This window comes from Montipora foliosa, chromosome 4, assembly GCF_036669935.1.
Source record: "Montipora foliosa isolate CH-2021 chromosome 4, ASM3666993v2, whole genome shotgun sequence".
Lineage (NCBI taxonomy): Eukaryota > Metazoa > Cnidaria > Anthozoa > Scleractinia > Acroporidae > Montipora > Montipora foliosa.
In genome coordinates, this window is record NC_090872.1 from 15952819 (window position 1) to 15963835 (window position 11017).

Below are 11017 nucleotides of genomic sequence, written 5' to 3' on the forward strand. Positions count from 1 at the left end.
AAGATAAAAGATCGTGTAGGATTCCTACCAGGGCAGTTAATGATAGCAAAGCAATACATACTGTTCTGATGGTTCCTGGTATTGCTTTATTCTTGGCTATCCAAATAGCAACTTTTGTTGATGGCAACAGACCTGCAAGACATTATTTTGTAAATTAAGGATTTTGCCTACTAATTTAAAGGTATTTTTGCCCCCGTTTATGATTATGCAGCAAATGTACATCTTGACAAGTTTCATTGAAATCCAAAAAGAAAAATGGGGGTAACCATGCATTTTTCCAAGATAATTCATGAATAATATTTGCAAAAAGCTTTAAAATACAAAACAATGTACGGCGTTCTTTCTCAAAGTCTGTGAATCCACCTCGACTTGAGAATAGCAGAAAGAGAGGATACATGCGGCTATAATGAAAGAACTGTAAGATGCTTCGGGTTTCGGACATTTAGATCTAACGAGTCAAAATTTACGGGACCAGGCGGCGCGGCTGGAAAAGTCTATGGGAGATGTAAGAATCGTGATGGCTGAGAGTGTAGGGTTGAGAGTTGAGGAAGAGCATGCGGAGGAATCAGGGAGAAGTTAATAATGTTTGCAACTTGGACTCGAATAACTTGGTAGTGAACCATTAAGATGCAGATTTTCATACGATAGGTGACGACACTAGCTTCGCGGGACCAGTAATTGTACTTAGACAAGAACACACGCGAATTGATAGACTCATCAAATGCAATTGTCGCTCGTGTGAACACCCAGCAAGGCGAGTTTGGCGATCAGGTTTTTTATACGCGTATAAAAGAAAGACCTACTGAGAGTGACTTGAACAATATCAACAAGACAATAGCGGAGCTAATGAAGCAACACCAAGTATCCCAACTAAAGCTCCAATACCCTGATAAAGCCTGCGTCACAGAAGAAGGAGAGGTTATACCCGGAGAGAAGCTTAAAAGTCACCAGAGGAAAGAGCGAGGATTAAGACTGAAAGGGGACGTAGGGGCCCAAAAATGGCAAGGGAAGTTGGTAACCGCAAGAGAAGTTTACAAGAAGCTAAACATTTAGTGATGCTTTTGGTGGCTAAGCGAGTGACGAATGTGCCCAACACATACAGTGGAGGGTATGTTTGAATTATACGAACAGCTTCTACCCACTCGATTGTACACCATCCACCAAACACGCGGGACTCCGAGCAGCGACCCTACGAGTAGGTTATGCGGTACAGTGCCAGAGAGCATGCCTCACATCTTACCGCTTGCCCTGCGCTTGCACAAACAAAGTACGTGGCAAGACATGATGCAGTCTTAAAGGTCCTATTCTTCGAGATCCTATTTGATCTAAGCCTGATAAACACTGTGCCTCCTTAGTATTCACCCATCAAACCGCAGCCTGTCTCTGAAAAAGCGGAGGTAAAGGCGTACTGGAATGGTCCGGTCTATGCATGGGGAGTTCCAAGAACTGAAGGCGAATAGAGTAGACGCCAGGATTGTCAAAAACTAACACAAGCAAGTAATAGCACTGGAGATGAGCTGCCCCTGGGTGAGCAGCCGTGATACGAAGACGCCAGAGATGACCATGAACTACACGCAGAGGCACCCAGGATATGATTTCGCCCAGTACAATAATTTATCATCATAGACGTTTTGGGGGGATGGTCCAAGGACTTAGATGCTACTCTACAGAAGCTGGTGGGCAACAGAGCTAAAGATGTGCTCAGAAAGATGGAAAAGGCGTGCCTTTCAGGAACTCTAAATATTGCTTGCACGTTTAAAGTAGCAACGAAAGCACTCGAGAAGTCTCAGTTGCCAATAGGTCCCTTTTACTTGAGATAGACATTTTTTTTTAAGTTTTACTAGGTCCACGGGCTACGCTGCTGGCAGCGCCTAGTGATGCTACTTAACTGTATATAGCATACAGACGTTTTAACTACTATAATAATAATGTGATGGCAATGGTCCTTGAGTTTGAAGAGAGAGCGGAGAAGTTAGGTCATAGCATGTTAGATAAAGAGGCAGCAAGGTACGCAGAGGAGATGGGCCTCAAGTTGCAACTAGATTACGGTCTCAAATGCAACCTGCATAAAGCATGATAGTGGAAAGGTGATAACAGCAGAGAAACTTAAGGTAGAGCTGAGAATGTGTTTGGAGCAGAGGTCATTGGATGCAGTGCATGAATAGAAGTGAAAGGGAAACTAATATCTGCGAGAAGTGAAGACAAGTGCTTTAACTTTGATGGCTGTTTCTGTTAGCTGAGTGGTTGGAAACAATGCACAACACACACATGTACAGTGGCGGGGATGTTTGATCTTTACGAACAGTTATTACCTACGAGCTTGTATGCTTACCAGACAATGCACGCGGATGCGACGTGTGAGGTGATGTGCAGGCTATGCAATAAGGCCCCTGAAAGCGTCACTCATGTACTGGCTGGTTGTACCGCCCTTGCACAGAACATTAAGTACATGACCCAACATTACACAGCCGTGCAGAAGATAATCTTTTTCGAGATTCTGCAAGACCTAGGCCTTGTAGACTCAGTGTCACCTTCGTACTCCCCACTGAAACCAAAGCCAGTGTCACGGCGAACAATGCGCAAGCATTCTGGGATGTGCCCCTATTTGCGGAGCAACCCAGTAAATATTAAAAATGTTGTGTTTTAAGCTTTGGAGACTCGTTTGGGTGATACCGTGGATTAAAGGGCGAAAGTTTAGTCAGCATCTGACATGAGCATAATTTTCAGCATAATGGTATGATTTTTAGGGTGACACTAAATAAGCATAATGGTCAAATTTACAAGCATAATGTGTCTAACCCTAAAATTAGCGACTCCTCCAAATATGTTAATTGCAAAGGGAAAAATTTCACTCGCAAATGCGACTGTATAAGTTGGAATTTCTAGTCCTGATTTACCATAAGCATGTAGATACATTGGACAGGCCTAATTATTAGTTTTATAAAAAATATTGTGTAAAATTCTACATAATCCGGTGTAATTTCCGCATAATCAACACATGTTTACGCATACTATGGCCAAAAATTTCCGCACAATCTTTCATTATATATTCAGTATATATTTCAGTATATATTCTTCAGTTTTCAATTTATATTTTTGTATTAAGTTTTCACTATAGTTAACAAGCTACTCTCATGCGCCTCGTCATACTGTTTTAACTATATGTTGCATACAAAAGTTTTAACTGCTGAAATAATACTAATAATACTTTAGTCAGCCATCTTCAATTGAGGAATTTTAGAGTCAATGAGTATTTTCAAAATTTTAGGCCTGAGCATAAGTACATATAAAGGAGTTAGTTAAGATGAGGCTTCTACTATCTAGTCAGATTGTATTTCTTGCGGCAACCAGTGTAAAGAGATCCTCTACTCCACCATGTGAGCTGTTTATATATCATCTGTATATGATCCATTCTTGAATATGCTGGTCAGGTTTACCATCACACCCTACCAGAATATGTTAGTGACGACCTAGAGAGACTACAAAAGCAGACACAAAGCATGATCTATCCTGCCATACAGGGAAGCCTTAGGTCAATCTGATCTCAGTACTCTTTTTGAAAGGAGAGAAGCAATGACAATCAAACTGTTCGACAAGGTTACTGCAAACCCACAGCATAGCCTCGACAATCTACTGTCAGCTAGAAACACTGTCTTATGACTACTTGCTCAGGAATTTGAAGATGCTTGTCCACCCCATTTGCAACACTGAACGCTGTAAGAACAGTTTTAATATAAGCTTAACATATAGGTCATAAACTGTTTCAGCAATTTTTAACTCTTATGGAAAAAATATTATTAATCTTATGATAATTTTATGTTAATCTAAGCACAATTCAGCTTGCGGCTTCAACGTTTTAGAAAATAAAGTATCTATCTATCTATCTATCTATCTATCTAAAATAATCACCTCTTTGTTGTGCAGAAATCAAGATTTTAGGAATATCGGAATTGTCAGTCACACATATCAAAGTCCTTGGTGTTCTATCTGATAGCCATGAAAGTAAATCTTTGTCAGTAACCTCCCACAAAGACCTACAAAGACATAGAAAACTGTCATTTCAAAGCAAAAATTAAATATTTTATAGGTGTTTTCTCTTCAAGATTGTTGAACAAACAACCTGATCATCAAGGGCAATATAAGGCAACAGAGGAAACAAGAATATGGTTTGGCATCTGTTTCAAGGGAGAGGGGGTGGGGGGGGGGTAGGGAGGGGGGGAAGAAGCAGTACTTTGATGACTTAAAGTGAAGTTTGTTCTAAAGGCATGTCATTACCCTACTAGGTGGATGGATCATTGTTGCATCATCTGTTGAAAACCGATTTTGCAATTTATCCAATCAGAAACTCTCTCAAAATTTCCAAAGCCAACAAGTTCATTTTTTGAAGTTATTTCCTGTTTGGAACTGAGGCTCCAGGCTTGTGCTACCAAAAGTGTTTTATTCAGTCCTGTGCCTCCAACTTGCATAGCACTCTCTTGGACCTTAAAAAAAATTCCTCTGGCACCCCGCGGTAGGGGTAGAGGGGCTAAACCTCGTGTTCCCATTCTTCATGTCAAATAATCCAAAATAAAACTTATGACCTTAATGTGTAATTTAAAAAAAACAATAATTTCTTTGGGACTAAAATGACAAAACTACCAGATATTAGGAAATGGGAAAAACAATCATAGATAAACAAGTGGCAACCTTTGCGACTTATTTTTACATCCCAGCTGGAGGGGCACATAAATATTCATAAACAAGAATTTAGAAATAAATGAATTAGAAATCTGTGCTTGAAAAAATGTTTCTTGTTAAAAGATTGATGTTAAAACGCTTGAGAAGCAATGCAAATGTGTGGTTCCAGAAAATATCCATACCCCCACCACGGAAGACTTTTTGATTTGCACCCCCCCTCCCCCCAGGATTTTCCGTTCCAGGGGGGTCTTTGATGACCCCCCCTCCCCTCAGGAATTTCCAGAATTTTTTTACTTATAAAAACGAGAGTGAATTAGTTATGTAATTGCAGTAGAATTTTATTACAACAGTGTAAACATTAAGGTTAACTTTTAGAAAAATATAACGCTTTGTTAAGCTCATTATCCAGCTAAATTTTCAGCTTGTGGGCTATCAACTTTGCAGTAAACATTTGGGTTGCACGTCGACTGTTTCACGTTTTTGTGCGAACTTTGATGAGAACATTTCACTCGCTTAAACAACTTCGCAAACCATAGTAAATAAATCAGAAACTTACAAGGTTCCTTTGTCTACACATTTTGTCAGTTTCTTCAGGTTGATTCTTTAATATTTAGGGACCACAAAAGTTGACGCGGTAGGTTCCGTGAACGTCGTCACAAAGGCGATTGTTTTACGAAGAATATTATCGACTGTTATTGTTTTTGGCGCGATTTACTTCCTTCAATGAGTAGTCAAACACCTGTTTTAGAATTTCCAGTTTGACATAACGAACTGAACCTCAACAATCGTTTCCCGAGGCCGCAATAAATATTGCGTTTACTCAAGAAGAGAAAACTTGACTCCCGGTTCCTGTCCGTGGTCTAAATGCCACCCACAAAAAAGAAATGTTGTTGCACACAAGCGTTGAGATGGTGGGAACTTGCGTCTTATCGCATTTTCAATGAGTTACTACCCCCAGTAAAACATAAATCCTATCAAAAATGTGTTTACTGCATGTGAAGGTAGCAAAAAGCGATACTCAAGTGAACGGAAGTGTTGGTTGGACGAAAAAGAGACAAACGTGGAAGTCTGGGGACGAGACTCCAGTTGAGACCGCCATTTTAAATGTTTTGAATCCGTCCCAAATGAAAGACACATTGTTCTTAGCTTCGGGAGATTGTAGCGCTAGCTAACTCAAAGAAAAACGGAAACATTGAAGCTAATAGTATTAACTTTATCTCAAAAGTGACTTTTGTTTCAAAACATCGTCCGATAGTGTGTTTTGTGCTTCAGATCGATCGTATGTTGCTTTTAATGTTTTGTATGTGGTTCGTGACCCTTTGGAAAAGTAGTTTCCCACGAAACCCCCCTACCCCTTGGAAATTACTGCCCTTTAACCCCCCCTCTCCCTCGGAATTTCCAATTGTCTTCCGTGGTGGGGGTATGGATATTTTCTGGAACCACACAATGCAAAATAGCCAAAGTCCATAAGCTTAGTCTTGAACTTTGCCCAACTCTGCATCTGTACATGTTCATGTGCGTGAACATGACGGTTCACTTCAATTAAGCACGTGAAAACAAAAGAAATGGAATTCTATGCGACAGCTATTTTCGAAAAACGTAAAAACAATAAAATTGCATATATACAATTTCGCCAAAGGTAATACTTTCTGACGAAATCTTTCAGTGTTAGCTATTGTTGATATTTGACGTTCATCCATCAACTGTTTGTTTATTTCAAACTTCACTTTCTTTAATAATACAGTTGCAAAATGCAGTTTCGGAAGTATATTTTCGATTGAATACGCTAAGATATTCGATTGCAATAAACTATTTACGAAGATGATAAGTTCACGTTCACCCCTTAAAATGACGCAAAACTGTTGCACAATATTTTCTGGCATGACCTTAGAAATACATGTATCCTTCGTGTAAAAAGTTATTTTTATATCAACTTATAAAGATTGGGTTTCAAAGAACCGTAAATTCCTTTCTTACAAATTGTTTCAATGGACATTAAAAAATAAGGATTAAAGGAAAAACCCACACACGTCACATGCACATGTTTTGCTTTCACAGTTTGTGAGAGCGTTAAAAGCTGAATAACCCCTTCAGATATTTAACCAAGCGATATATCAATACACACGGAACGTTTACAGCAACAACGTTGATAGCTAAGCCTTAAACTACGTACTTGTCATGTTCTGCTAAACCATTCACTGAAAGAAAATTACATTAATCCTTGAAATGTTGAAGAGTTTTAACGTACGCTTGAGAAATTTCACAAGTTAATTATACGCACGTGTCGGGACAAAGGCAATTTTTTACACCCGCTTAGCTCGCACGACATCCATAAGCTTTTTCGAAACAGGAAAATTTATAGAGAAACAACTGTGTTTATTACCAGTTCTTTCCTTGTGACAGTGTGTTGTATAAACTTGAAGAACCATTGCGACCAACACGTTGAAGAATGACAAAGTCGACATTTGTGATGTAGTGCTGCAAAGCTGAAAATAGCTTTGGGATATCAGTGGAGGAACTGAATATACTAGTCACAAGTACCAGACTATTTGAAGAATCATGACCTGAAAATAAATGGTTTGAATCAAACAAACGCACAAAATGGCAGAAACTGCTTAATTTCTTGCCACATCTCGCCATATACGATCAAAATCTCATAATATTTGTCCCGAAAGTGAATGAAGCATGCAAGATTTCAAATTCCACGAGGAAAGAGGGGCTACATAAACACAATATTTTCCTCAGTGATCACGATTTTCTCACCTTTGCTATCAAGCACACAGATTCCCAGAAGCAAAACAGAATACAAAGAGACAATCATCTTAATAATGTCCACAAGAATAGCGTTCGCTGTATGATTGTCTGGATATTGTCTGAAACAGCACAACAAATTAAACTGCACAGCAGTTGTTTGGCAGCGCTGCGCTGATTGGTCGTTAAAGTTTTTTCCTTTTCTTAAAACTCACAGCTAACAGCCTCACAAATGTTCACCAACAGCGAAGAGGCTTCTCGCAAGGTAAAATTCCATGCATAGTTCTGCCTTTATATCAGTCGGACAAACCCACGGAAATAATTAAAAGTAAATACAGCCACCAATCTTGTTTGCAGAAACAGGTTTGCCGACCGTTATTGAAAAGACAAAGCGACAAATTGAACTCTTCAATTTTATATCAATTTCCTAGAAAACACAAGGATTTTCCTAGAATTCAAAACAATACTTCGTGATTCAATCAGGGCAAACATGACTGCTGCGGCATGACCATTCCAGGGGTGGGAGATAGGGAGTGAAGGGTGGGGCTAGGGGCTGACGGTTACCATCACCTATACAAAAATGCTTACCTACCTTAGGCCTAAACATTATCTAACGCATAGTGTTTAGGCCTAAGGTTAGCATGTTTGTAAAGGTTTGGGTTGTTTCAGCTATCATTCCCCTCACCCCGGGCCCCCGGCCCCCTACCCCCCAACTCCGGAAAAGTTGATGTTGTGCTCCGATAATTCTGGGTGCTTTCCATTATGTCAAAATTTCCGGAAATTTCCGGTTGAAGTCAAATGAAAAGGTCCGTTTCGGTTCGGTCCGACCGGAATATTTGGGACCACCTCTGGAGGTGGTCCTCTTTGACCGGTCGGTCCGGTCCGACCGAAACGTACCGTTTCATGTCATTGTGATGTCACCGAAATTTCGGTCGAAACGTAAATGGGACGCTTCGGTCCAGTTGGAAATTGACTTTTGTTGAAAAATGTCGTTCCATTTTTCCTTGGTTAGTTCCACTGGTCCCCGACCAGATGGACCGGCATAATGGCAAGCACCCTCTGAGGGGTTCTACGGGGCATGTACAAAACACAGGTCACAGGCAAGAACCCATGACCATGGGTTCCTGTCACAGGTCCCTTGTTTTACCAGTAAATACAAACACAAACCTAACCGTTTACCAATACTAATATTAGTCCTAAAAACGTTTGTTTAGGCCTAGGCCTAAGGTTATCTTTAACGAATGTTCAGGATTCTTTGAGTTTCTGTATTGGTAACACAATGATCGGTGCCTTGTGACCTGTGTTTTGTCCCTGCCGGGTTCTACGCAGTGTCTATGTGAGTATCGCAGCCGTTTTTGTAACCTGCGATCAGGCGTACTTTTCCTTAAGCCTGCCGCACACAGTGAGGAAAGAGCTGAGAAAACTGCCTCGCGAGGCGGTTTGCTCAGCCGTTTCCTCACGTGTGCAGGGAAATTTTGGTGATAAATTCGCCTCGCGAGGCCATGAGGATAAAATCAAACTTTTTTGATATTTTTGGCCTCGCGAGGCAAATTCTTCACTGTCTGCAGCCATCGCTGCAGGGCAGGTACAAAACGCAGGTCACAGGTCATTGTTTTACCTGTACAGAAAGTATACTTACTATAAGTAAAACAATGACCTGTGACCTGCGTTTTGTACCTTCATTGCAGCCATCGTGAGAATCGAGCTGAGCTCGGGCAATCAAGCATCCAATAAAGTACATGGTATTCTCACGTGACTTCAGTGTTTAAGCTTAGTTTTCATATGTCGGGAAAATCCCAGACGATCGGGGATTTCGCAGTTTCCCGACCGTCCCAGATTTTGTCGACTAATGAAAACCATAAATCGTAGACATCCCCGATAATCTGCGATGGTCGGGGACGAATCGGGAAAATAGGAAGCGTTTCTATTTTCCCGACGTGTCGCAGACTTTTGCGATCGTCGGCGATCATTCCCGACAAATGAAAACTCAAATTTGTACTGTCGGAGACGTCGGCGCTGGTTTTTGCACGTTACCAATCCTATAAATTGCAAGTTTCAAGGTTTGGCGAGCTGTTGGTTTGGCGCACTTTCCATTTATCTGGGACAACCGTCTGGCGATTTTCAGATACGTCGGCAAAATCTGGGACGGTCGGGAAACTGCGAAATCCCCGATCGTCTGGGATTTTCCCGACATATGAAAATTGCGTAGGAGGAAGAAATTCAGACGCCTCTGGTGCCACTTGAGAATGCCATGTATTTTATTGGATGCCGAGCTCAGTTCGATTCTCACGATGGCCGCAAACAGTGAGGAATTTCCTCGCGAGGCCAAAAATACCAAACATGTTTGATTTTATCCTCATGGCCTTGCGAGGCGAATTTCTCACCAAAATGTCCCCACACCTGAGGAAACGGCTGAGCAAACCACCTCGCGAGGCAGTTTGCTCAGCTCTTTCCTCACCGTGTGCGGTCGGCGGGCTTTAGACATGGCGGAAAAAGGTACGGCGTACTTTTTAGCGCCGTCTCAAGAAAAGTACGCTTGATCGCAGGTTACCGTTTTTCCGAATGTCTCATTTCTCCCATATGGTACGCCCCAAGTCCTGTTTAATAATGTCCCCTAAATAAATAAAATAAACCAAATAATTTGAAAAATCGGGATGGGGTGGGGGGGGGGGGGGTGGATTCAGCAGAATGGACGGGTAACGTATCTTTTTTGCATTTTGTGAACGAAAATTAATACACAAACAGAGACAGGGAGCGTTTGCCATTTGTCAACAAAAACCGAAAATTCCAGTTGGAAATTCAAATGGTACAGTTCATTCCACCTGAAAATTTCCGAAAAAGATGGAAATCCTCAGACGTATTCCTCTTTTCCCGTTCCAGCCGAAATGACCGGAAAAATCCTGTACCACGCGACCCGGTTCACTTCGTCCCCTTTTCCCGCCATTCGACGATGCAGTTGATTTGTCACTATGGATCGTTTTCACGTGACGTCATCATTTTCGAAAATCCAAAACTAAAGAGCCACGAAAGTTTTTATCCTCATCAGGCATAAGAGGCGGTAAATTTGTATCCATTTGCAATTTTAAAGCCTCAATAGCGTGCTTCGTTTGGAAACCAGAGCATTTTGAATTTCTGAGTTATAGCGGTGCGTGACACGAGGCGACGATCGAGTTTTTTGAGAAATATATATTTATCTCATGGTTTTGAGCCTTTTTAGAATTTTAAGCATTAGGAAATGTGCTTAGGTAAATAGCTGTTTGTTCAGTACAGATGATCACTGGCCTAGATAGCCAAAGTAAGTAACAGATGTTGACACTATTTTCCGGCCACCATATTGGTGCACCACAGATGTGCACCAACATGGCGTTTTCATACTAGTTAACTGAATAGAGTGTAATGTGAAGTGCTAGATTTCAATCCCATATGAACCATGTGAGCGTTAGCCCTACAGATGGAAATGGGCCCACACAAGGACTGAGAAAAACTCTGACCAGGGTGGGAATTGAACCCACGACCCTCGGGCCAGATCCCCGCCGCTCTACCGACTGAGCTACAAGGTCAGACGGGAGTAGGCCGTGGGAAGTGAAGA

The 11017-nt window shown here is 41.3% G+C and overlaps 1 protein-coding gene across 1 annotated transcript in view; it reads right to left on the bottom strand.

Annotated features, from left to right (window-relative positions):
• LOC138000025 (streptococcal hemagglutinin-like) overlaps positions 1-7758 on the bottom strand; it is a 15443-nt gene extending 7685 nt beyond the window's left edge. The window contains exons 1-4 of the mRNA XM_068846142.1: positions 7441-7758; positions 7061-7241; positions 3910-4034; positions 62-132 (exon numbers count right to left, since the gene is read on the bottom strand). Of these exons, the coding sequence (XP_068702243.1) occupies positions 62-132; positions 3910-4034; positions 7061-7241; positions 7441-7498 (435 nt within the window). The 5' untranslated portion in view covers positions 7499-7758. The remainder of the gene's footprint in view (positions 1-61; positions 133-3909; positions 4035-7060; positions 7242-7440) is intronic.
• Positions 7759-11017: the final 3259 nt, after the last annotated feature.